Raw genomic sequence first — 27,998 nt, 5'->3', positions numbered from 1 at the left:
TTACAAAGCGTCCCAACTTATTCGGAATTCAGGTTGTATATGCAGTGGCAAGTAGCGGCTACAATGACACGGTAGCAGGTGTTGCCGCGCCAGAACCTCTGGGTTCAGCTGTACTCTCTACAGGGCTTTTTATGAGAGAAGAAGAAAAGTGGAACCCTCCGTTCCTCGTGACCCTAATGGTATGAGTCATCCATAGGTGAAGACCGTGGTGACTGAGTGAAGTCGAAATAGATTGTAAGTTATGTCCATAACGTACGGTCATGCACTTTGCTGATTTACTTTACCTGCTATTTTAAAATGGAGCACAGTGGCTGTCGTACCCAAAACAGTAAACATAAGCCAATTACACAAAATGCAATTGGACATAACAGAGAAAGCCTCTCTCTGCTGCAGTCCACTAGGTTTCTCTGATCATCTGGGGAAAAAAAAGAAAAATTGTAAGGCTCAAACCGACTGCAAACTTGCAGAGGTCATAACATTAATCACTTTCTATTCTTGTGCATATACACGATCTACATATTGTTACTAATATACATGTGTGACTCAAAACCAAACACACAAGAAAGTGAGAGAGGCCTACGGAATGGCTCAGACAAATAATTTACTAACAGCTAATAATTGAGTAACAGTGTCCACGTGTCCACTGTGTGCTGTCTGTTGAACTGTGTTGCATGCCCACAAGGAGGCAGTCTAACACAAAACAAAGAATCTACTGATGGGAGTAACTATGCCAACTTAAATAGGAAGTTCCTGTTTACATTTTGTTTTAGGGAATATTATGTATCTAATATGTGTGTATTAGTGCCAATTGGCCTACAATGAGCATCATTAATAATTTATTAGGTCATTCATCTAATTATTCTCTAATCTCTAATTTATTATTCTCTGGTTGTTTATTCTTCATACATCACATCTAATCTAACCTCATTGATAGTTTATAAAAATCCAAATAGAAAGTTTATAGCCTCCTAAAACACTATCTGAATATATTACTTACAGAATAGTTGTAGAATAGTATAAGTATAAGTAAGTATAAGTATATATACTCTTTTGATCCTGTGAGGGAAATTTAGTCTCTGCATTTATCCCAATCCGTGAATTAGTGAAACACACTCAGCACACAGTGAACACACAGTGAGGTGAAGCACACACTAATCCCGGCGCAGTGAGCTGCCTGCAACAACAGCGGCGCTCGGGGAGCAGTGAGGGGTTAGGTGCCTTGCTCAAGGGCACTTCAGCCGTGCCTACTGGTCGGGGTTCAAACCGGCAACCCTCCGGTTACAAGTCCCAAGTGCTAACCAGTAGGCCACGGCTGCCCCTAATAGGTATACCTACTGACAAACAATGTTTCACAAATACAATGGCATACAGGTCCAAGTACTTTAACTGTACTGATCCAGGCTGCTATAGTGACAGGGAGGGAAAATCGCTCAAAATGGCAATGATTGCACTTCAATGGTGATAATAATTAACCTGACTCTCGCCAGATGAATTTCGTTCCGCTTAGCTCCGCCTAGCTCCACTCACATCACAGTAGGATGAGTGGAGCTAGGCGGAACGAAATTCATCTGGCGAGAGTCAGGTTAAATAATAGTGGTATAAATGCTAAAAAAAACTGAATGTATGAAATTCCACATTCCCATTCATCACCTATTGATTACACAGTTTTGAAGCCCCCCGAAATTACCACATTGTCTTACAACCTTTTGGCATGTTTTCAGTCAGAACAAACATATTGGTCAAGAGAAAATCAACATTAAGTCAATATTTGCCAGGGGTATGAATAATTATGACTGCCGCTAGAGTGGTCAACAACTTCCTGAATTTTTGGCCAACGATTTCCGGGACACCGAAACACATGAAACTTGGTGGGCATGTACAGTAGACCCATTAGACCCACTACTTTCGTTTGGTCCCCGGGTTATTGTTGTTGTTTAAGATGGGGAGAAACTGCTTTAATGATGTGCACAAGTGATAAGACGATCATGGAGTTTGAACAAGCAGTTTTGAGAATTTCAGTTCTGATCTGAGAAATGCACCAAAGCTGTATTATTGCGCTTCTCAACTAGGGGGACCCAAGAGCAAATCTTCTTTAGTGCTGCTTTAACACTATATGGCATTCATGCACTTCATCCTCTGTTTCCACAAGCTACAGATTTTTTCCACATTTTTATACATTTTGCAGGTAGGCATAGCCAACGATGGGCAAGAATACATCAACATGTATTTAAAATGAAATATCAAAAACCCTAATGTTAAATGTATCAAAGTAAACAACAAAATACAGCAGCCTTGCCATGTATCAAAATAAAATACTGTATTTTGTATTATTTTGACAATACTAAAAATACTCTTCAAAAGCACCCTTAACATAACGTCTCCAAAATCACTTTGATGACACATAACCTCATAACATGACGAACAATACTGCCATTGTCTGAGCAGCCCCCGGTAGGCAATTACCGACCTAGCAACTGCATACCGAGCCAACCAGTCCACAGAGGACATAATCTGCTCTGCTCTCCACAAAAGGCTCATATGTGAGAATGCTGTTCATAGACTTCAGTTTAGCATTCAACACCATAATCCCACAACACCACATCTGCAAACTGGACCACCTGGGGCTCAACACCTCACTATGCAACTGGCTGCTGGCATCAATCACATGATGAAGTTTGTGGATGACAACTGTGGTGGGTCTCATCTCCAAAGATGATGAGACCCACTACAGGAAGAAAGCCAGCCTTCTAGCCATGTGGTGCAGAAACAACAACCTCCTTCTGAATGTCAAGAAGACAAAGGAGATTGTTATTGACTTTGGAGAGGCCACACCCAACACTGATCATCAGTGCTGCTGTGGGGAGAGTGAGCAGCACCAAATTTGTGGGGGAGTACATCAGTGGGCCATCTCTTGGGCCATCAACACTGCATCAAAGGCAAAGAAAGCCCAGCTGCGCCTCTACTTCCAAATCTTGTTAAGGCCTTTACAGGGAGCATGAAATCATTGCAAAACTAACATATCTGTCTATATAATCTACAGTACAACCGGAAAGTTTTTAGACCCTTTCAAGTTTTCCACATCTTGTTTTGGAGTGTTTTGAAAATTTAGAAAAAATAAAAGACTGAAACATACCATTTACATTAGTATTCAGACCCTTTGTTATGATGCTTATGTGCATCTTACTTATGTCAATGGTCTTTGAGATGCTTCTAGAACTTGATTGTATTCCACCTGTGCCTAAATCTGGGGAAGGATACAAGAACATTCCTGCAGCATTAAACATGCCCAAGAGCATGGTAGCCTCTATCATTCTCAAATGGAAAAGAATTGGGAAAACCAACAGTCTTCTTAGATCTGGCCCACCACCCAAACTGAATTACTGGGGACGAAGGGCCTTGGTCAGACAGGTAACCAAGGACCCAATGGTCACTATGAATGAGATCCAGAGTTCCTTTGTGAAGATGAGAGAGGCGTACAGAAGGACAACCATTTCAATTTTAATTTAATATCTCTTATAGAGCACCAAAACATTGCACATGTCTCATGGCGCTTTACAGAGTGTTAAACAATCAGAGAAGGCCCATGAGTAACAGGGGTGAGGAAAAACTCTCTAGAATTGGAGATACATGTAGGAAGAAACCTCGAGCAGATCCACGACTCAAGGGCCTGACCCATCTGCCTAGGGTCAGTACAGAACAGTCAGGTCTGTTTACATGATAATGAATAAGTTAGTACACCTGAGGTGTATGTTACAAAGAGGTGGGATAGTTACATATCCAGTATGATAATGCATGAATCTTATTTAGTGTCAGAAAGTTCAAAAAGTTCAGTGTAGGAAGTGAATTGTCCAAGGGGATTAGGAGTTGTCATAAGGCAGGTAGTGGGTCGTTAGGCTGCGCGGGCTAGGAATCCGGGCAGGGGGACAGCAATAGGCGATGATAGGGCAGTCGTAGGGATGGGACTTCAGGTGAGATGAGTGAGATGAGGGCCAAACACAAGGATGGCTGGTGACTGGTAATGGTATACCTCACAAGTGAGGTAACGGGGAAGAGAGAGAGGGATATAGAGCGGGTTAGTATATAAAACAAAATGGTTAATATCAATAAGTATATCATTGGTACTATATAGTGTACCATAGTGAGAATAGAGAGAGTGAGAGAGAGAGAGAGAGAGAGGCAAGGGGAGAGAGGGGAGAGGAGGGGTTGTACGGTGTGACCAGTGTTGTGTGTAACGCGTTATAAAGTAACGAGTTACAGTAACAGGTTACATTAAAGTAACTACTTTTTTGAGTAAAAAGTAGTGTAACGCGTTACTACTGAAAATTTGGTAACGTAACGTAGTTCCTTTTTCATATCGGCGCAACTTTACTTTTCCCAGGGGCAGATTTGACAGCGACGCTGCTTTCTCAGCTGCGCGCTTGCGCAATAGGCACAAGCTCCACACGGCAGCCTACTTGACAGAGGCTGGTAGCATGAAGTGCAATTATAGCTCCACACGGTATGTGACAGAGGCTGGTGGCAATGAAGAGCAATCATAGCAAGCGAGACGAAGCCAACGCTAACTTCTGAGGGATGGAGGTAGCCTATTCACATTACTTCGAACTCGTTGAAACTAAGGGGAGGAATGTGAGTGTTAGTTGTAGCCTTGTCAAGTGCTCTGTTTGTGGCATTTTTTTTTTATAATAAAGAGCACAAAAGAAATACCTGTTATGTCCTCCATAGTAGAACTTTATGTAGGCCTACACATTTAGGAACAGATATTGGGTTCTGCCCAAAGTCGAGCAACGTAAAAGTAACGAGTAACGTAAAAAGTTACTTTCCATAGAGGGTAACTAAGTAAAGTAACGGGTTACTTTTTTGAGAAGTAACGAGTAACGAGCAAACACTACTTTTTAAAAGTAACTTCCCCAACACTGGGTGTGACACATGAAAAGTCCATGACAGCACTATGCTATAGCAGCATAACTAAGGCATGGTGAAGGGTAGTCAACACCAGCGCAGGTATGGTCAGTGACCACTGCCGCCGCACGCATGACTGGGGTGCCAGTCACACAAGGACACAGCAGGGTGGTCCATTCCAAAAAACCCTGAGGTGGTTGAAGTTCCACACTGCACCATACCTAACTATGGGAGGCACTAGAGGTATGTTTTAAGTCTAGACTTAAATAGACACCCTCCCTAAAATGTCTGCTAATCGAATAGAGGGAGGGAGATTATTCCTGAGGAGGGGTGCGCGGTAGCAAAAAGCACAAAGTATTCTGTGAACGTAGCGGTCTAGGTGGGTTGTATGGGACTAGGAGATCTTTAATATATTCAGGTGCCCAGCCATTTATGGCTTTGTATGTTAGAAGTAATATTATGAAGTCAATGTGACTTTTAACAGGTAGCCAGTGTAAAGATGCTAGGATGTGGGATATTTTTTGGTCCTAGGGAGTGTGCGAGCAGCTGCATTTTGTATAAGTTGTAAGATCTTTAGACAGGTATTATTGCAGCCAGCGTATAGAGCATTGCAATAGTCTATCCTTGGATTAATGGATTAATTTCTTGGCATCTGGTAAGGATAAGGACTTCCTTATCTTTGAAATGTTACTTAAATGGTAAACTGAAGTTTTGGTGAGCTGTTTTATATGCTTGTTTAGTGATAGGTCCTGGTCAATTATAACTCCTAGGTTTTTAACACTTGTGGATGAGGTCATTGGAAGATCACTATATGTAGCCTGTGATGAGGATAGGATATCCCTCATCTTTCTAGGACCTAAAGTTCAAAAGCAGGAAATTGTCATGTTTCAACTTTGGCTAACTGGGTTAATTCATCAGGTTTTATGGAGAGGTATAGTTGTGCATCATCTGCAAGAATGGAAATGAATGCCATGTTTCCTAATTTCAGAGTCTAGAGGAAGCATATAAAGACAAAATAACAGGGGCCCCAGTACCTAGCCTTGAGGCCCTCCATATTTTACCATAGTCTGGGTAGATGGTTTACTATGGACCTGTACAAATTGTTAACGGTTAGAAAGGTAGAATCTAAACCAAGTGAGTGCGAAGTCTTTGATGCCTATCAAATGTTCAAGCCTATGAAGTAGTATGTCATGGTCTATGGTGTCAAAGGCAGTGCTGAGGTCTAGGAGGACCAGTATTGATACATATCCATTATCAGCAGCAAAGAGAAGGTCATTAAAAACTTTAACTAAGGCGGATTTAGTACTGTGGTGAGCTCTGAAGTCAGACTGATATAATTCCTGGATTTTGTTCATTGTAAGAAGGCACCAATTTGTTTTGACACAATTTTTTCTAGTAGGGAGATTAAATATAGGCCTATAGTTGGCCAGGTTGTTAGGGTCAAGGCTAGGTGTTTTGAGGCATAGCTTAATAACAGATGTCTTAAACGACTGTGTTACATGCCCTGATATCATTGAATTATTTATAATATGGAGCAAAGCATAATCAAGGAAGGGGAGAGCTGTCTTAAGAAGGTGAGTAGGAATAGGGTCTAGTAGACTAGTTGTAGATTTTGATGAGGAAATTGTGGAGGTGAGATCTAATATGTCGACTGTTGTAAATTAATTTCAGTCATTTCAGTCTCTTATTTTTTTTTTATACATTTACAAAACAGTCCAAACTGTTATTTGTGTGTAGATTGAACACACAAATTCTTTTTTTGAATGTGTTTAAAGAGGAGTCTGAAACATAACAAAATGTCGAAAACTTGAGGGTCTGAAAACTTTCCGGTTGCACTGTATTCCTTCATCAGTACACTGATACTGAGTTTTCTCTGCCAATGAAACATGTAAATGTAAATCAGGTTTTTTGGCCAAGTATACTTATATATACAGTGCCTATAAAAAGACTTCAGCCCCATGGTAAAGTTGACTAAAAAGAGAAATAAAAGATATACATCCTGATAAAGTTCCCTTGGCCTTTGGAATTAAAATAGCCCCACATCACATACCCTTCAACATTCCTAGAGATTGGGATGGTTTCATTTCAGTTAGCCTAATAGCTGGTTTGATTTGCATTGAGAGATGCAAGTTGATCTTATGGAAAGTACCCCATGGCAATCGTGAGATATGGTAAAGGGTATGTGATGATGTGGGGTTATTTTAATATCAAAGGCCAAGGGAACTTTATCAGGATGTATAGTACCCTGGATCCATGAAATAACTGGGCTTTAAAAATAAAAATCTGCCTGCCTCTATTCAACATAGGGGTATGAACATGCACCCTGTATTTTAATGAAGAACATTTATTTATTTACGATACATTATTAATTCACAAAGAAAATTGGTGCCTTTAAAGGTTGGATTTTTCCTCATTTTAATTAAGGCATTAAGATCCATTTCCAAAAGATGATTTTTTTATTCCTCTTTTTAGTCAACTTAAAAAGAACCTTTTTATAGGCACTGTAGGTGCCTTGCTCAAGGGCACTTCCGCTGTGGATGGAAACATGCCATAACCTGCCATAACCAGCAAACAGTCAACAGATCAACTATGCTGACCTGCCTGTTACATCTCATTGCCTAAAGATTGTATCAGAGATGCAACCAAAAAGTCAATACAACGGAACTTGTCAAGCGGTACAAAGTGAAGACAAGTCTCTGACATCGTCAATACATGCCCAGATTGAGCAATGTTGCAGGGCAACCACATAGCTGGTTCCATTGTGTTCAGATTGGATGAATAAAGTTCTCAAGAATCTTGAGGTTGGTATGAGAGGGAGTGTTGTGTGTGAGCAACCAACAAGTTACATAATCTTCCTGAATCTCACTATTATGATCATAATCTGGGCAAATTAGTACCGGTAAGTAACCCACAGGCCATTTACGGGGCAGCCATGGCTTGTGGGTTAGGGCTTCGGGCTTGTAACCGAAGGGTTGCCAAAAAATGTGGGCGGGGGAAGGGGTTGAGCACGGTTCTCCCATGCCCACATCCATGGCTGAAGTGCCCTTGAGCAAGACACCTAACCCCTTACTGATCCTGCCGCTGTAGCACGCAGCTCACTGCTCCGGGTTAGTATGTGCTTCACCTCACTGTGTGTTATGTGTGTTTCATTAATTCACGGATTGGGATAAATGCAGAGACCAAATTTCCCTCACGGGATCAAAAGAGTATATATACTTATACTATACTTAGAAAACTGTGTCCGCCCTACCCTCCTTTCAGGAGGAATTCTTCAAACACTACCCTGGCATACAGTAGCGTAGGCATAAATGTTATGACGAGATAGCTTGCAAAGCCTTGCCTAACGCTATATCACATGTATCACATCACATGAAAGAGCTTTTAAATGATGTTAGCCGCTAGTTGCTGTGATAAACGGTTCACAGGAAAAGTAACTTTAATTTAATCATATTATTGTGCATACAGTTCTGCGCCCATCTCTCCACCCATTCATCTCGGTGGAATATCTCATTAACTCTTTACTCAACACATGACAAACCATATATCAGAATAAACAGCTGACCTTACCGAACACAAAAGTGTAAAGCATGCCCCTGTTCCAGAGTAGTCCAGTTTGCAGCAAATCTCTACATGAAAGTCTCCAACTTTGGGCTTTAAGTTTACAATGTGCTTAAATTGTTTAATACATGATTTCATAACAGGCCAAATACAAAATAAATGTTAAATACACCCTAAATATCTGTAAATATTAAAATCAGATGATTTACAGTTCTATGTAGGCTAATATGTAATGTTTCATGTTTTTGTAATGTTTCATTCAGTGATACAGGTCTACTGCTGTGAATAGGCTAAATTCATATAGGCTACTGTTAACTTTGGCTTGGTGCCCTGACGTGTGGCCTTTGATCCCCCGCCAAATATGCCCAACCGAAGGCCAAGTGGCCTTGCCCCTAATATCATGAAATTCCAGGTCTAACATAGCAGTCGAGCCTAATTTCCCTTGCCAATGTCCAGATGGGTGAGGATGGAATATAGGATATGGGTTATTGCATCATCTGTGCTTCTGTTGGGGCTATAGGCGAATTGGAGGGGGTCAAAGGAGCCAGGCAAGGAAGAGCAGATGTAGTTAGCTTTTATTAAGTTTCTTATTATTGGTCTTCTTTGGTACCGGGATGATAATGGACCTTTTAAAACACGAAGGGACAACTGAATGGGCCAGAGACATGCAGAAGATTCAGGTAAACACTGGCCAGCTGTTCACCACATGACGCCAGGGACACATAATGCCCACATATAAGACCCCCAGGGATTACATTAGGTCCTGCTGCTTTCCTGCTGTTTATTTCCTTTAGAGCATTCCTCACCTCTTGCTCTGACACAGGGCGGATTTTGGTTGGGAAATACTTCATGGACAGTCGCCATGGGAAAAGCTTGTAGATAAATGCAGCCCTTAGCCTCTAGAAGACCTTTAGCAGACACTTTTATCCAAAGCGACACAGACTCGTAACAGCAAACTCAGGCCGGCCGATTTTCAGGGGGTGATGCTAGTGCTGCTGTACCATTATGTGTCAATGGCTAACATATGCTCCCTCAAATAAAGTGTTACCAAAGTTTCTTTTTGGCCTTTCAAGAGAGTATCACTCTACACAGGGCACTACTGCATACGGCTGTATCTTTTAAATCTGATAATTCAAACAAATAATAATGATCCCCAAAAGGGAGGGAAGATTACCATAAATGAAGCTAACAGGTCTCTGGATGACCTGTCCCAGGGGATGGTTGACCACAGTGAGAGTCCAGTTTAAACCCTTGGCCATGTCGACCACCACTTGGGTATGGAGCTTCAGCAGACCAGGGTCCTCGTCTGACTGAAGCACTTGGGTATTGTGTGTGAGGTTATGACCCAACCCATCCCTCCACTGGACCTCAGGTTGTGGATAACCCTCGCTTTCATATTGGAGAGTGAAATTGGAGCTGTGGGCCAGTATAGACAGCCTGGGCTCCGAGAAGAAAGCTGAAAAAACAAATGTGGGTCAGACAGAGACAGAAGGAATTTAAACACTCTCTGATCTCTGCCAGAAGGGAAGTCCAAGATCACTGTTTAAGTCATTTCATACAAAAGGTCTAACACACAGTGATGACTCTCTTTAGAAAGTCATCTTTTGGCATTTTGAAATTTCCACTGCTTCCTACTTCCCACTGATTCCCTTCCCGGCATCTGATGGGGTTATATCTAAGTGTGTCGCACTCTCACCAACGGGATTTCCCCCCACCTACATCACCACTTATGTTTACAACAGAGTAAATATTATGAATGACAGTGCAATGACAGCTTCATTAAAGTAAGTATTATTTATTTACTTGAATGGAACACGACCATCCATAATTTTTACTTGAATTGAGCCTGAGTCATTGAGTCTGACTTTAATTGAGACTGTATAAGACTGAAATAAACTTCAAATCCACAAAGAGGTGTTCCGCACATAACTCTAAAATATGCAAAGCGAGCCAATTTTTATTCTCTAACATCATAAGTAGGGATATAAACAATATGCATGTGGTATTTTCAACTGTCGAGAAGTTTGTGTGTGGGTATGTGTATATGTGTGTGTTCGTTTCTTATCCAGAGAATACAGTTACTTTGCTTTCCTGTGCGACGACAAGTCCCATGCTCATTACGTCATAGCAGCCGTAAAGTGAGTTACGAGGTTATGACACCAATCACACAATGTTGTATTTCTCCGAAAATAGAAAAAGTTCATATAAAGGCTAGTTAGTTAAAAGACTCCAATCTGTCAAGGATCTTTCCCAAATCTTTTCCAAGTCTTCTGATGTAAGGATACCACTATTTGGAGTTAAAACTGGAGTATAACTGGAGTTAAAGCATTTTCTCCACATTTGGTGTGTTCCTAAATCCCCAAGCAATAGGCCTGTTTTCTCTAAAATAAAACAAAAACTTTCTCTTAGGCAGCCGGTGAGATATTTTGCTACTTTGGGCACTGATGTCATTGACAGGCAATAATAAATGACCACAGTCCATGGCGCATGAACTAAAGCTATCGTGTGGTGTGTGAGAGCATTGCACTGACCCACCCAAGATTACAACCAGAGTCTAGCTTTGCTTATTGCTAGTTGACTTTAAGAAAAAAAATTAGGGCCCTTCATGTTCTACGTGGATATAAACATTTTAATCCATGCCTCTCTGGATTTGAGATATGTGACAGGTGATTTATTACCTATTTCTAAAACAACGAAAGAAACAAACACAATTTTTTGAAGCAACTTCAACAAGGCATTGTAATGCAACCTCTAATGTAATCTTATAAAACAAATAACTGAGAAAGCTGTACACAGGTTGCTTCAGGAGCAGAGAAGGGGGTGTAATTTGATTGGCTGTTGAGCTGAAATATCAACAACCTTTCACCAGCATTGTGAACGGTACCTTTAAAGGGGAACTTGGCAACTACAACTTAATAAACCCGTTTAAAAATAATTTGGATGGTTAAATGACCTGTTCCGGTGAAAATGGTGACTTACCCCGCTCCCCCTAGCGTCCCCAGGCGGAAAACCAACCTTGCCACTTTGGGACTATACCATCCCGGTAAGAGAAGTGAGAAACAAGAAACTCGTTTTAAATCGTGTTTCTTACCTTGTAACATCCACATGGTTCTGCCGAACTTATGCTAACCATTTCGCTAGCTTGTAAACAAATCCATGTGCTTTATCGTTACCTTTTTCCACAGTTTGAAATATCATAATGCACAACTCCTCCAGCAGAGGGGGAAATATAGCTAATCCCGCCAAGTTTCCCTTTAAAGGAATTCCCCTTTTTTAACCCATCCTCACCTGCATAACTCAGTTGCACATCTGCCTTGTCTGATCCCTGTGAAGTACTGACACTACATTGGTAGTTCCCGGTATCTCGGGGGCCGGCCCGTGCCAGCCTTAGAGTGGCATTCCCACTTGAAAGCTGCTCGTGGTACAAGCTTGTCCTGCTCTTGTAGTCGGCACTTTGTCGGCCCAGCTGGTCAGTTCCGTAATAGAAGCTGTGAACAACCCTCAAGTCCTCTACTCGCTGCCAAGTCACGACCACGTCTTGTAGGCTGGGAGGAGGCGTGAAGGTGCACCCCAAAATGGCAGCTGGAAACCCATGGACTGCCACCACCTGTTTCTGGGGGACTCTCACTTCAAAGGCAGCTGGGAGAGAGCAAGAGCGAGAGAAAGAGAAAGAAAGAAAGAAAGAAAGAGAGAGAGAGAGAGAGAGAGAGAGACAGCCAAGGGTCTCATCAATTGGACAGTGGAAAAACAGGTCAAAGAAACAGGTCATCCAATTTGACGCAGTGCAGTCACATATTACTATATGACCATTGCATAAAGGCATGTTTCTCAAAACCTCCCCAACTCCTACTCCTGCAACTCCCACAAGGTTCACATACGCTCCCATTGGTGTTTGTTTAACAATGCAATACAATGGCATTCACAGTTTGAACAACAGATGTAGAAATATAGGTTTCTATATCTATGGTTTGAACTGCTTGACATGTTTGAACAGCAGTACATAAGAACAAAAGCATGTGGGTTTGTACAATATACAAAAACATTGTATCTGTGTAATTTGTAATGCTGTTGATTAATTTCATATAAACAACACTTAAACATAACAACCATGACATTGTGTCTATAGCATGTTAATGGTGTACACAGCAATGTCTGTGTGATAGTTGTCAGTTGACAGTCTTTTACTATATTTGGCTTCCAGCCTTATGCCTAGATACGGTCAAATCACAGCCATGGGGAGATCCTTAACCAACCTCACTCCCACTCGTATGTCACATTGCTTAAAGGAGAAATTCCGCAATTTTTTTAACATAGATCTCCGTTAATCGAGGTCACCCAGTACTGTCGGTATGAAAAAAAACCCGAAAACAATTGGTTTTACCTAGCTCGAGTTGCTAGTTCCATAGAGATGATATAGGCCAGTAATAAAACATTTACTCAGACATTGGGGGGCAGTGTTTATACCAGATCTGTGTTTGCATATTTAATACATTTCATACACGTGTTTCAACACTGCATTTCGGTCGTTGCTTTTACCTTACCATTACCTTATGCATGCCAGTTACTGTATGTATCCACCAGCTGCCTGCCTGCAGCCTACTTCCAAAACTTCAAAGCTGCTTGCTGTCAGATTTGGTTCCGAGGGCACAAGTTTACTGTATCAACAACACTCAATAACAGTTTATGTGATGTGTTAATCAATTAAATTCCCAACAATTTCACAACAGTTGGTTCTGGAGTAGGCCATTCAACTAGCCCGCTTGCTTACGACGAGACTCAGGCTGCGCAGTCGGCACCCGCCTACTTATTTGGGTTTTGGGTTGCCAGGTTTTAACCTATGACAAAACAGTTGAAATTGAAACTAAGTGATCGTGTATGTGTAGGGTGTATTTCATACACAATCTGGCAACCTGAATGGATCAATGATTTTAAAATGAAGTTTGATGGCCATGCAAATTACGGGAGTTTTCCGGGAGAAATAACAAAACGGGAGGGTGCTGGGAGATGACCTTGAAATACGTGAGAAACCCGGGAAAAACGGGAGTGTTGACAGGTATGACTCACACACACATAAACACACACACACAGGCACACACGCATACAGTACACAAACACACACACACACACACACATGCATAAACACACAAGCACATAAACACACACACACACACACACATAAAGACACACGCACACACATACACACACAGTAGACATGTAGGCATACGTACACACACATGCACACACACAGGCACACACGCACAGACTCACACGCATACACAAACACACACACACACAGGTATGCACACACACACACAGGTATGCACACACTCACACACACATGCATAAACACACACGCGCATAAACACACGCACACACACAAAGACACACGCACACACATACACACACAGCAGACATGTAGGCATACGTACGCACACACATGCACATACACAGACACACACACACAGACTCACAGACATACAGTACACACAGGCACGCACGCACACACACATGTAAACACAAACACGTACACGCACGCATGCAGAAACACACCCACACACACACATAAACACAAACACACACATACAGACACACCAATGGTTACATACACAAAAGTTCCAAGAGTAGGGGATGAAGTAGGAGATGGACCCTGTGAATTGTGAAACACTTTTAATCTTTTGGCTGTTTTGAATCCCACACAAGGACTTAGCATTTCAAACCAAAGCAAATGATAACAGTATCTTGAGCAAACTGTATTTTCAGGGTCACTCAGTCATTTCCTACATGTTGCTTACAGTTCCAGTCAAGTCTGATTAATCATAGTAGCAGTAAAGTCTGACTAATAAATAACTTTCACTCACCCTATTTTGTGATAGAGCTGCTGACTGAAATCACTGGTCCAGCCTTGCCAATTACATTGTTCAGAGATTCCTAATGTTACTTCCTACTTTGCCTAAACCTTACAATAAACAGCATCAACAGTCAGGAAACAATGTATGTGGGTTTACCTTTGCTGTAAATAAATTTCTGCATTTTTTGATGTTTGCAGGTGTTGCTGCTACTATCACAATAAGCTTAGGTTTCGTCTTCCCCTCTCGTTGCTGATTGGGCTGGCATTTTTCAGAAAATGGTATAAGGACTATGGTGTTCCAGACTAGATCTACCTGAAAGAAGCTCTAGGTGGGCGGGGCCAGGCTAGGTATAATAATGACTTGGACAATAATCTGATGGAATCTCAATCCTATTCAACACATCATTCCTTTATATTTTCACACATCTGTCTGACTGTAGGAAGCTAAAAGAGCAAAGTCTGGTATTGAAAAAATGGTCTTTGATAAAAAAAACAAAAAAAAAACTACTGGCACTGAAATACCTGACGTTAACGTTGCCGGTCACACTAGGCATAAGATGCTGCCAAAGGTTCCTGAGAATGACACCATCATCTGCCGTCCTGGTTAACACTGTGATTATTTGGGCAAATGTATTCCTTCATACGGTAAAAATACTGAAGGACATATCCCCCTTCCTAGTTTTTAAGACTGATTTTGAGAATTTAGGTCACAGTTTTAGTTCCACAGTAGATTGTGGAAGAGCTGACCAATGCTCCCCGGAATTCAAACCTAATAGAGAGTAGCCTAACCCAGTGTTTTTCAACCTTTTTTGTGCCACGGCACACTTTTGACACTTAAAATATCCCACGGCACACTAACATCCTGTGTGAAGAAACAATAAACATACCATAGCCTAAAATTTCAAATAATACACAGATATGGCCTTATTATGGCTTCTATGCAAGACCTGCTCAATAAAACAAGCGCCCTCTGTTTCATTTGTAGGTGACTATATCTAATTTAATTGTTGTTATGAACTGGATATGTGATGATTCTGTGAATATTGGATATGGGGCCCCCGTTGTACAATGCCTGCATACCACAAATAGTGCAATCATACAATCAATGAGAGCATGTGGTTATAAATTCTTTGGTGCAACAGTTGCTTTTCTTGACCAGTGAGTGACATTTGAGTAATTTTCTGCAGCACACCTGATGATCTCTCACGGAACACTAGTGTGCCCCGGCACAGTGGTTGAAAAACAGTAGCCTAACTTGTGTGAATCCAGACGAACCTGATGGCAAATTCAAATTTGCTCTGCAGGTCCATTTGGAGAAGATCCCATTGGCACCTGTTTCCGAATCACCAAAAAAGCAGGATCCAATCACAATCGCTTAACTGGCATGGGGCGGGCATTATATTGGTGAATATCGCTGAGCGGTGTCTTTTGCAGTCCTGGACATAAATAGCTCATTTGCCATATAAATGACTATGAAGAGTTTCTTACATTTGTCTGTGTATGTTATATTCAGAAAAAGCATTACATGGCCATTTTACATGTACTTGATTTTTTCAGTTTTTATAAGGAGGATGCATGCTATTTTGCCATGTCCCCAGCTCCAACGATAAAGCACATGGATTTGTTTACAAGCTAGCGAAACAGTTAGCATAAGTTCGGCAAAAGAATGTGGATGTTACAAGGTAAGAAACACGATTTAAAACGAGTTTCTTGTTTCTAACTTCTCTTTCCGGGACGGTAGTCTCAATGTTGCAAGGTTGGTTTTCCGCCTGGGGACGCTAGGGGCAGCGGGGGAAAGTCACCATTTTCAACGGATCGGGTCATTTAACCATCCAAATGATTTCTAAACGGGTTTGAAATAGTTGGCAAGTTCCCCTTTAAAAGGAGGATTTTTTTGTGTGTCCCTGAAATGATTGTCGCATTGGGAAGTGATCGGAATACAATATTTTCATAATATTCGGGTATATCCATTGGCGCAAAAAGTGGGTAGGCCTATGCACTATATGCTGCGCATAAGCGATGGTAAAAAAAGAAATAAAAACATATATATTATTGTTTTTTTTGTATTTTCTATATGTAGCTGCTGTTGTGTAGCCTGGCTAACGCCAGACCTCATCTCATTGAGATGGGGTCTGGGAACTACACATTCATTGTCTCGTATTTGAGACGTGGTTTACGAATGCCCAGAGCTACTTATTGGGCGCTACGAATGTCTATCAAATGCGTCTGTACGTAGGTGTGTCGTCATTGTCTTCCTTCCCCCCCTCCGTTCTGTGAATGGTTCCTTTGTTGAGGTGAAAATTGGGTCCATGGAACAGGCTGCATAGCAGCACGAATAAAATTGCGTACATAAGGCAACATGGGGAAACCCAGGCTATCTGTTGTGCATTTCTAAATCCTTTCTGCATTTCCTAAATGTTATATAACATTTTAGAGGACTAACAGGCTAGAATAGGCATACTATCTCATAAGATTCCATCATGGAATTTTGACATAGAAGAGGGAGGGGAGTGGGGGTGGCGTGAGCGCTGAGCGAACAGGTACGAATAGTGAGTTGTCGTTATGAAAAAGATGGATAAAGCATAAAAGCTGTCAGGGGCTAAAAATAGAAAAAGAAAGAGGGAAAAGGAGATGGCATGTCAAGAGATGCGACAGCAGTTAAATAAGTGGATGGTGAAAGGCAATAGGTAGGAAGTGTGACGTCTGTGCTTGGAGGCTTGTAAATATTCATGTTAACAGACTAGCTAGCGTTTGCACAGGGAATGTAGCAGCAAAATGGAGTTTTACGGCTAGCTTAGAATATGCAAAACCGAGGTTGCTGAACTGAAAACTGGAAAAGGTAGCATGTACAATAAACGACAAGAATCTGGAAAATATAACTAATGCAATGAGTCTGGTTTACCATATCATACATAGACTTGCTCCTTGACTTAGAGGCTTGTAAATATGAATGTTATGAACTAGCTAGTGTTTGCTAAAATGTAGCAGCCAAATGGGGGTTTACTAGCCTAGAAATCTAGATGCTCCCAAGTGGCAGCAAATGTAATTTGTAGCCAGGGTAGGGGTTTACGACTAGCTTAAAAATGTAAAAACAATGTTGTTGCGCCTGCGCTGACAACTGGAAAATATAAGGTAGCATGTACAATAAATAACAAGAATTTGGAAAACATAACTAATGCAATAACTCTGGTTTACCATGGAACCATGCATAGATTTGCTACCAAATTTGGATGCTTACAAATATTCATGTTCAAGTTTATCTAGCTCTAATGGCAAGCATCAGCACCGGATCTCACACTTAGAAGAATAACACAAACAATGCAGAATCTATTTATAGTTTTTACTTCGATTGTGCATTAAAACTTTCCGAAATGAGTTATCAATTAAACATACAAGGATAATTAATAGGCTACCTTTAAGAGTAGGACACATTTCACACTGCTCCTGCTTGATCGATCCTTTCTAGCAATTTCCACTCTTTTTCATTCTTTTATTTCATCTACAAGCTAGATTTGAAAGACCGTGAAACCAGTACATTTAAATTTGAAACTTTAGTGGTTAGTTTTTACTTTACTTGAGCCAGCCAAGTCAATGGGCAAAACTGAATGGCAAGTCACCTTGAAGTTGGAATAAAACAAAATGCCCTCCTCTGGCCTGAGACCCAGGAGATTCTGCTGTGAGACATTTAAATGGGGAAAGGATGATTACATGCTTGCCGTCTCCCAAAAGCTTCAGTAAATGAGATACAAAAAGCAAACTTGCAGAAATGGTGTCAAAATGTACAACTATCAAAGGCACCATTGTGCATGATGGAGCAAATGACATTTACAAAGAACAGCTGTACGTCCAATAAGATTCCAAGGAACTTTTCTCTGCCCTATATGAGCTTGGAATACAAATTTTCATCAGTGGCCCACTCCCAGTAGAGGGAAGCTTTGTATTTACCAGACTATGCAGTTTAAACACCTGGCTTACAAAACATCCTTGTCAGTTGGGATGAATTTTATTGACAATTTTAACATTTTCTGGAATCACAGGGAATTATTTCAAACCAAATAGCACAGAGCTGAATTGAACTGGGGCCAAGATCTTAACCGAAAACCCTCTCTCCTGCACCCAACATTTTTTCTGCCAACCTTGAGCAGAGCCTCTGATAAGCGTTCTGTAGCCATACAAACGGAACAAGTTGATGACATCAACAACTTGGCTAAACCAAAACTGCACAAGCTGAAACAGAGCCCAACCCCCCCTGCTGTGGGGCCCTCTGGTAATCACCCGGTAGCCTTCACTGAAATGCAGACCTTGGAGAAACGTAAGCAACCCACTCAACAACGCCCAGCCACGTCACCTGCACACAATAGGGAGGATGCTGCTGAAATTACTCAGCAATCACTGGCTTCGAACTCCCTGGAATCTCAGCAAAGAAATGGATGTAATGAGCATAGCACCTATCTTTCAAAGCTGCTGAGAGGCTATCAGAAAGGAAGGGTCATGTTGCAACACCAGTACCAATACCCCTCCCCACCTCCGTTGACCCCCTTGCCACCACAAAGACACAACAACATGGAATACACTACTGGAATACCTGCTGAAAGCGAAGCGTCTGCAACAAACTCCCCAGAACCTCAGCAGGCAGACTGTGGATCAATATTCAAGCCCAACCTCCTTGATTTTCCATCACCATCCACACCCAAGCACCTCCCCACCCAATCAAGCCCCCCTAATCTCCCATCACCATCCCCACTCCATCATCCCACCACCCAATCAAACTCCCCAGGATCCTCTAAATACCCATCACCACCATCGCCCACCCAAGCACATGATGTTCCCTGCAAGAATTGAGGGACTGCTACCAGTAGCCATGCAGATTTTTAGTAGCCCAACACAGTCAGACAGACCGTGTTTTACTAGGGCACCTCCACCCCCTCCCCCTCCCCATTCACACATCCACCGATTCATCCCTCTATTTACCAATCCTTGAGGTTGAGCAGTTTGGGAGGGAAAGAGCCATCATGCTTTTTCACAGCATTGATCCCTCTCTCTCTCACACATACACACAGGCACATGTGATGTGCATACAGTATGAAGGTACATGGGTGGATTTATACTTGCATGTGCACATGAGTAGGGAGAATATACACTCAACATTTATTATTCAGTTACATTCTATAACTATGGAATTGTCTTTCCCTAGACTGGGAAAACCCAGACGAACCTGTCAGCACATTTCAATTTGCTCTGTCTGACAAGGAGGCCATTAACTGAGATTTAAGGAGTGGGTTTCGTCAGGTTAGTCTTTTCCCACTCTTACTAAGTGTGATTTTGAATTTAAATCTTCCAGAAGGTTCTCTGACCACAGTGAGACACTTTTATACGATACATATTAATCTATTTGGTGTTTAGATATAATCCAACAATTCAAAAGACTCAAAGATCGTTAGGCATTATTTATTTTTTGAGTTGACAAGTTGGTACATTTATTTCAGGAGGAAACCAATAAAAAAGCTACACTCTGTGTCCTTGTGGTTTGTGGAAATTACACAGTGGCCTTATCTATCAAAACCACATGCAGAGCTGTAAGGTAACGGACAGTTGAGCAAAGGCAATGATAAGCAGAAAGTCTAAATGCCCCAATGACACTGATGAAGTTGCCATTGACGCCGATTCATCATGACAGTTCAAACCTTTTTAACACGAAAGTGACATTAGAATATGGTTTGTTGTTCGAGAAGGCCCATAGACAGAAAATATGTCTCAAAGCCCATTTCGAGTCATATGCTAACTCTACTTTGACCAAACTATTTAATGTTACTGCGGTTTAGCTTTTTGACCCATCTTTGACTATTTGGGTGATTTATACATCCAGAATAATACATCTGTCACAATATTATGAGCTTATAATGGGGATGAAATAGGAACAAAATCTTTTTACAAAAAAATCAGGGTGGCACATGCCCCCTTTCCGTTGTAAATGTAAATCAGGTTTCTAGGCCAAGTACACTTGCGTATACAAGGAATTTGGTCTCTGCATTTATCCCATCCGTGAATTAGTGAATGTGGCATGGGAGAGCAGTGCTTAACCACTTCCCCCACCCACATTTTTCTTACTGGTTGGGGATCGAACGCCACTAGCTGTACTCACTGATTTGTGACATGGCCAAGAATATAAGGATTACTTCTTTGCATCTGAAGAATTGAGTTGGTGAGTCTTCAATAATTAGTTTTCCTTAAGCTAAGCATTTCCATGAAGCATAGATGCCCATCGAAACATGGCCTATTCCATTCAGATAGCATTCAGGTGGCTACCAGGCTCATAATGCACGTTTAATTGCAAATAGAAATGTCAGGCTAGCAACAACTCATTACATGTTTCCATCCCAACAAGGACAGCTGTTTGTAATAACTTAAAGGAACTGTATGTAAGAAATGTATTTCAATTAATCATAAAATGGCCTTGATATGTCTATAGACATTAAGAAATCATGTTAATTTCAAATACACTAACAACAGTAGTCCAGCCAGGATATTGTCATTTAAAAAGTGAAGTTGCAGCCCTCAACTGATGTTGATGTTGTAATTTTGTGTTTTGGCCTGATGCGCCACCCTCCACCTATCTACTAATCACAAAGTCAGTAGTGTTTCGGCATCCGGGTTGCCAGCTCTGCCAGTCAGGAGGGAGGGGGAGGGAATACACCGCTCTAAAGTAATTTGAAAGTGATTGCAGTACCAGTTTTGGCCACAATGTTACATACGGTTCCATTAATATTGTGTTATCAATGGCGCAAACAAACAAGGTTGGATCAGCCTTATCCAGCCTTATCCTCTCCGGGTTGCCAGCTCTGCCAGTCAGGGAGGGGGGAAGGGATACACCACTCTAAAGTAATTTGAAAGTGATTGCAGTATCAGTTTTGGCCACAATCTTACATACGGTTCTATTAATATTGTGCTGTCAATGGCGCAAACAAACAAGGGGCCCTATCATGACATTCTAAAGTGCATCGTCACTCGTCAAAAGTCTATTCAAATTTAGTAGGATGTCCAGTTCACATTGGGAGGGGTTTCGTTCTCAAAAGTGGAGCGCATGGCTGTAACAAGGTGTTCCTAGGTCTTTTAATCAGTCATATGGGTGTGTTTGGGGCGTAACATCATTTTAAACCAATGAGAATGACATCTGTCATTCCCTTTAACGGCGCAACGCGCGATATGTCAAATAAATGCATCGGTATTTTGGCATTCAACGGCGCATTTGAAGGAGGCTGCTTGCGAGACCGTATGGAATAGTCATTCTTAAACCATGCTTTACTAAAACCTAGCATAGCCTTCACGCATTTGCACTAGTCTATTATTTGAACTCATTGGCAAAGTGAAACTAACTTCACCAAGGAGTCAGTCAACGACAAGACAGTTATATGCAGTTACTTTCACTATTGACTGACAATGGGTTACCATCGAAAACATAGGCTGGAAAAAGCAACACTTACCCTAATGTTGCTCAAATGACTGAATAAAACAACATTTATCCTGCAGAGGAGTTGCTTATATCTTGTGACTGTGCTCCATACGTGTCTCTCGCCTCTCCCCTAATCACTTTTAACCGTCATTACCAATTTGCAAATGATGGTGAATAACTACTCATCATGAGATGTACAGTATTTCGTAATATCTTTATTCTAATTATGTTTCCCATTGTAATGTGCAATTTAATGCTTTGCATGGACGTGCGCTGGTGTGCGTTCATGAATGATAGAAGGATGGTGCGTGCACCTGCCAATATGACTGTTGACATGCGCTCTTAAAATAGCATATGAACAACTTGCCATTGACTTCTGACCAGGTTTAGGTGGTGTATGATAGCGATTTTTAGACAATGCGCGAGTCCCCTCCCTAGGTTGTTAATTGCCACACCCCTGGGCGCAATGCTTAAAAAATAAACGTGCAAAATACCGAATTCAACTTTCCGCGGGTGAATAACGAGTATTACGCCATGCGCTGGTGACCCAAAATACAGCCCAAGGTTGGATCAGCCTGATCCTTTGTGAGCAAGAGCTGGCAAAAGGACGTTATGATAACCGTTAAGAATCAGCGTCCCTTAAAGTGACAATGCACCAATTATCAAAACTTCATCAAAATACACACTAATAGGGCAAATTATTGGCCTTTTTTACTTTAGTTGTTTGCATCTGAATGTTACATAAATGTAAGATTTATCACAATCATAACTAAAACATAAGCCTATTTTTTTTTGGAGGGGGGGGGGGGGCAGTGTAGTTGTGTCCCTGGGTACCGTATATCTATTCCACATTCTCTTATACAACAAGTCTAAATAGTAAGCCAGTGACAGTTTGTTGTGAGAAAAAACTTAACTGAAGGTGAAAATGTCTACCCTATCATTGTCGAACAATTTCCAAAATCGTCCACCCTGTCAGAAATCATGCCCTTTGGCATGGGGTGGACATTTACCTGATGATGGACTTTTTGTTGACACAGTTATGTGCAAAATACATTGGTCCACCCTGTCATCAAGATATTGTTTTCAATCATTCAATCATATTATGAAATAACTATAAAAATGCATTTTATACCTAAGTAGTGGGGAATAACATGCAAATAAAAAAGTGCTTCTAAATATCAAATGTTTTCCCCTATTTAAAAAAGTTGCCTATGTGTGTAAGCTGTATGAGTTTCTTATATAAAATAACTAGACTAAGTTTTATTTACTTAGTGAAAGCAAATATATATCATCTTCATATCTTTCAACATTTTAATTTTGATCTTACTATAATAAGGTCTCATAATTTTCTGAAAATAGGTGTGGGAGCTCATATACGACTACAACTTGAGTGTCTTCTATTTATGATAATATCTAAAAATAATAGAAAATTAAGACCAAAATGTATGCCAATTGTGAAGGCTATGAAATATCACTGGCACTCCTGGAATTCAGTTGAAACAACTGCATTTAAAACCTTGGTTTACAAGAAACGGTTTCATGTCAGTTTAATGCACCAATTTAAGTTTAATTCACTCGGTCGTAAAACAGGAAGTATCGGAAAGGAGCAGCGTCAATGGGATCCTTTCCAGATAGACCTGCAGATGGTCCGGTTTGTCTGGGTTTAAATAGTCAAGGAATGGACATATTAATACTTCATAATATGAATTTCCCCTGGGGATCAATAAAGTATCTACCTATCTATCTATCTATCTATCTATCTACTTAATAACCACCAAAGGAGGGGAGTCACCACTTTTCTTCGCCTCTCTTTACCATGCTGGTAAATCTGAATGAATTTCACCGTAGCTACTTGCGGTTTCTGTAAAACTAACTGAACAATTAAGTTGTGGAGAATCTAACTGATCTAACGATACATCATGTCCATATTGACAGAGGTTTAAACATTTACGAACTCTGGCTAACACTGTCTGCCTTTCTTTAGTGGCAAATGCATGTTTTAAGCAGTGAAGTCTCTCACATGTGCACAATCTAAGCAGCATAGAACTAGCCCTAGTGGGCGATCGGATGGGCTTCAAGAGATTTTATACAACTAAAAACCTCCATAAAAACAGGCCAGGCTCTAATTGAGACATGATTTTTCCAAAGCTGTAACCACACAAGGCCAGCAAAAAGGGTCTGCATCTAATTTGGACTAGGCTTTTAATCCAGTTTTATGGTTTTTCCCTCTAAAGCCTGTAAAGAAATTTAATGAATTTAATGAAATATGCCCCATTTTAAAAGCCACAGAAAAGTATGTACCGGTAGGTGGATTGCCCTAATGTGGGACCTTTTTTGCTTTTCGGACTTCTGTGTGATTTGCCCTAATGTCCCACCAAAGGGCAATTCACCATACAGTATTTGTTAACAGACACCAATAAGAATAATACAGAGCCCCTAAAAGGTGAAGATAAAATAGATTAAAAAAAAACAGACATCATGGGCATGTTATTATACATTATACACATGGTGAGCTCGATTTACAAAGTGAACAACACATTTAATAAAATAAGCTCACTAAGATCAAAAATTACACGTGGGTCCATTAAAGTAAATTGTGCACACATTAAAATACATTGTGATCTCAATTTAACAATAATTATTCATTATCAATATTGGATGGTTGTGATATTTGGGGCATCAGATAGCACTGCATTCAAAACAGACCTGTTTCTGTAATCATTGCATGGGCTAAGGGAAACAGCTGATAACAATGTCTATGAACACAAACTGACATACAAATATTTACATACAAACATCTACATACAGTATCTCACAAAAGTGAGTACACCCCTCACATCTCTGCAAATATTTTCCCCTCAAAATAACTCAACACACAGGCATTAATGTCTAAACCGCTGGCAACAAAAGTGAATCCCTAAGTTAAAATGGGCACTTGAACCCAAATTGTTTATCATATGAACTTAAGTGACATCCCATTCTTAATCCATAGGGTTTAATATGACATTGGTCCAACCTTTGCAGCTACTGTATAGCAGCTTCAACTCTTCTGGGAAGGCTTTCAACAAGGTTTGGAGTGTGTTTATGGGATTTTTTGACCATTCTTCCAAAAGCACATGTGGAAGGTCACACTGATGTTGGATGAGAAGCCCTGGCTCTCAGTGTCCACTCTAATTCATTCCAAAGGTGTTCTACAGGGTTGAGGTCAGGACTGTGCAGTACATAGATACATGTTTAGATACATACTGTATATGTCAAACCAAAAGCAGTGTCTTGCATGCTTCTAGTTTCCATCCCAACTCTCTGAAACAGGGACTTCCATATAGACAATTACTGAGGGTGAGGAGGATCTGCAGCAAGGACTAAGACTTTCAAACTGAGGCAGACAAGATGTACAGACAGTTTCTGGACAGGGGCTACAGCATAGACACACTGGACCTGGCCCTCCATAAGGCACACTTCACCCATAGTGGGACTCAAGCAAATAAGAAAAAGGAAAAGTACCATTCTGTGATATGCTGTACAACCTACACCCCCCAGAGCAACTAGATTCAACAGATCATCAAGAAGCACTGGAATGTCCTCAGTACAAATCCAACATGCTCAAACTTCTTTAAAGATCCCCCATTATTCACACACTCCAAAGCGAGAAACATCAAAGACATCTTAGCGCATGAAGAGACCTTCGATCTCTCTAGGACGATTGGAGAGTAGCCTACGATTGGACAACGCAAAAGGGGTTTTTCCCCTGCCAGATTTGCACATCCTGTACCACCACAGGGATGAAGAAAACTACTAGGTAAGGTAAAGAATACACTATCAAGAAATGTATAACTTGCAGTTCTTCTTTTGTTATCCATTTACTAGCATGCCCCTGTAGTTTGCAATAAGACCAATAGGCAACTAAGAGTTCGGATCAACAAGCACAGGAGTGCCATCTACAGGAAAGATGCAAATTCACCAGTGGCTAGACACTTCACCATGGCTAGGCACACAGTAGGCGAGTTGGAGATAATTGGGATAGAACATCTATCACCCAGCCGTCGAAGTCGTGACTTGGATAGGACATTATTACGAAGTGAAGCCCGTTGGGTCTTCTATATGAGCAAATTTTCTCCTGGAGGACTGAATGAAGATTATAACTTGACCTGTTTTTTTGTCTAATCTGCAACTTTTACACATTGGTATTGTGGCTTCTAAAACATGTATGTAACCTAAGAAGTATGATGAAGTGTTTTTTCTACTTTGTATGATTATTTAATCGTTAGCTCAAGATGGTGGTTGATTGATTGATTGATTGTTTGTGAACTATAGTGATTGGTTCATTTGAATTTGCCACTTGCCTGGCCTTGCCTTCCTACGTACTTCCGCTCGATTTTCATCTCCCTCCACGACAGGGGAGGGCAAATACCCAGGCTAACTTGCCTGGTAAATTATGTAATTTCCTATATAGTCTGTGAACTCTGTTGATGTAACTTGCATTGAGGATGGGGTCACCCGAAACGTCTGCACTTGCACTTTAGTTTTTTATTTGGAGTCTGGTGAGGTCAATAAATCACTATTTGATAATTCTCAGTTTTTTTTAAATCTACCTTTTGAGTGCGATCTCCAGTCTTGTTTTTTTTTTTTTTTTACCATTTTGATGGCACATTTGAAAAAAAAGATATATAAATGATATTTTGGATATAAAATGATATAAGTGATATTTTTCATTTATTGAAAAATCCAATAAATCTTTTTAGCCGCCTCACCTTTTGATCTATCCATTGTAAAACACATCTAATGAACACCGGTAGATACCCTCTACATGACACAAATCTTCTTTAAAAAAAATTATATATACTATAATAAAACACTTTGATTTTATATTATGAGTTAAAAGTTATAGACAGGTAAGGGGCTGGTGGGGATGAGTCTAATAGGAATTAATTATGATAGGAATAGGCCTGAGCCAATAAAAAAATGTTTGGCTATAGGCCTACTTCCTGGCATCATACTGATCAGTTGCTGATTTAACATTTTTGATTGTTCTTACATTGCCAGCAAACATATTCTACAAGTAAAAAATACTCTTAATCAAGGATTCAAAGATTTTTATTTGTCACATACATGTATGTATATATTAAGAGTATTTTTTACTTGTAGAGTAGAATATGTTTGCTGGCAATGTAAGAACAATCAAAAATGTTAAATCAGCAACTGATCAGTATGATGCCAGGAAGTAGGCCTATAGCCAAACATTTTTTTATTGGCTCAGGCCTATTCCTATCATAATTAATTCCTATTAGACTCATCCCCACCAGCCCCTTACCTGTCTATAACTTTTAAGCCTAGTGTTGTAAAACATGTTGTCAGTGAAATGGCATAGCTGGTAAACTATTGTGTGCATGTGTCTATTTAGAATAATTAAATATAGGTCTATATTGAGAGAGAAGGGAGTAAAAGCGCAATGTGTGTACGTGAGTGCAGTATGGCAAGTCCAACGTAGTTTAAGAGTTTTACGTGTGTTGAGGATGCGGGTGGCTTGAGGAAAGAAACTCGAGGAAAAGGATGGCTTGAGGAAAGAAACTCGAGGAAAAGGATGGCTTGAGGAAATAAATATCGTTAAACGTTCAAGATCAGACCAAAACGAGACCACTTATTCTAAAGGCTACAAATGTTATTTCTTTACACTTTACGCTTGCCAAAGGTGGTGGGTTAGGAGGAGCAACGAGAATACACATGTGCTGACCATACTGAAAAACTTTTCAGAAAATAATTCTCACCTGCTCAGAAAGTTTCTGAACCATTTGCGCACGTATTAGGCAGTTTCAATGAAGGATTCACAGATTTAAGTAAAATAAGTCGTGGCATTTCCTCATGACCGCTCCGTCTTGGCTATTGCACTTGTCTACGTGGAGTTACCGAGTAGCCAAAATGTTTAAAAGTAAGCGTTTGTTTGAGGAAATTCACTCAGATTGAGCGAGAATAATCATGTAAAAACAAAAACTTCGCTCAAGAACAGGATTAGACATGAGCACTATACGCATAGACAGTGCAATTTCACACAGTAGCCCCCTGAATACAAATATCGAAATGTTTTTTCGGAAGATGAAAGAAGTAAAGAATAAGATGATATGCTTACCTCCACAACAACTGTACACGATAAACACGATAGCAAGCCTTCCATAATCTTCCATTTTGTCAGCAATCAAGCGTGTGGTGGTGGCAAGGCTTGTAGTTCAGTTAGTTACCATAGACGTT

The 27,998-nt window shown here is 40.7% G+C and overlaps 1 protein-coding gene across 1 annotated transcript; it reads right to left on the bottom strand.

Moving 5' to 3' along the window:
* Positions 1-15: 15 nt before the first annotated feature.
* On the bottom strand, positions 16-27,998 carry LOC143140780 (CD276 antigen-like). The gene is made up of 4 exons (XM_076301871.1): positions 27,880-27,998; positions 11,746-12,096; positions 9,632-9,913; positions 16-415 (listed from the first exon to the last, which is right to left on the bottom strand). Exons 1-4 carry the CDS (start codon positions 27,932-27,934, stop codon positions 288-290), a joined length of 816 nt encoding a protein of 271 aa, XP_076157986.1. The 5' UTR covers positions 27,935-27,998; the 3' UTR covers positions 16-287.

This window comes from Alosa pseudoharengus, unplaced genomic scaffold (assembly GCF_046254945.1).
Source record: "Alosa pseudoharengus isolate Yale_2024_CS ecotype anadromous, Long Island Sound unplaced genomic scaffold, YU_APseudo_1.1 YU_APseudo_1.1_scf_23, whole genome shotgun sequence".
Taxonomy (NCBI): Eukaryota; Metazoa; Chordata; class Actinopteri; order Clupeiformes; family Clupeidae; genus Alosa; species Alosa pseudoharengus.
This window is presented reverse-complemented; position numbering and strand designations above follow the sequence as displayed.

Excerpts from the sequence above, each read along its gene's own strand:
- LOC143140780 (XM_076301871.1), bottom strand. The coding sequence starts at position 27,934 with ATGGAAGATTATGGAAGGCTTGCTATCGTGTTTATCGTGTACAGTTGT. Across the intron at positions 9,914-11,745 it reads TGTGCAACTGAGTTATGCAG|CTTTCTTCTCGGAGCCCAGG; the intron begins GTGAGGATGGGT and ends TTGTTTTTTCAG. Across the intron at positions 416-9,631 it reads ACCTGTTAGCTTCATTTATG|ATGATCAGAGAAACCTAGTG; the intron begins GTAATCTTCCCT and ends TTTTTTCCCCAG.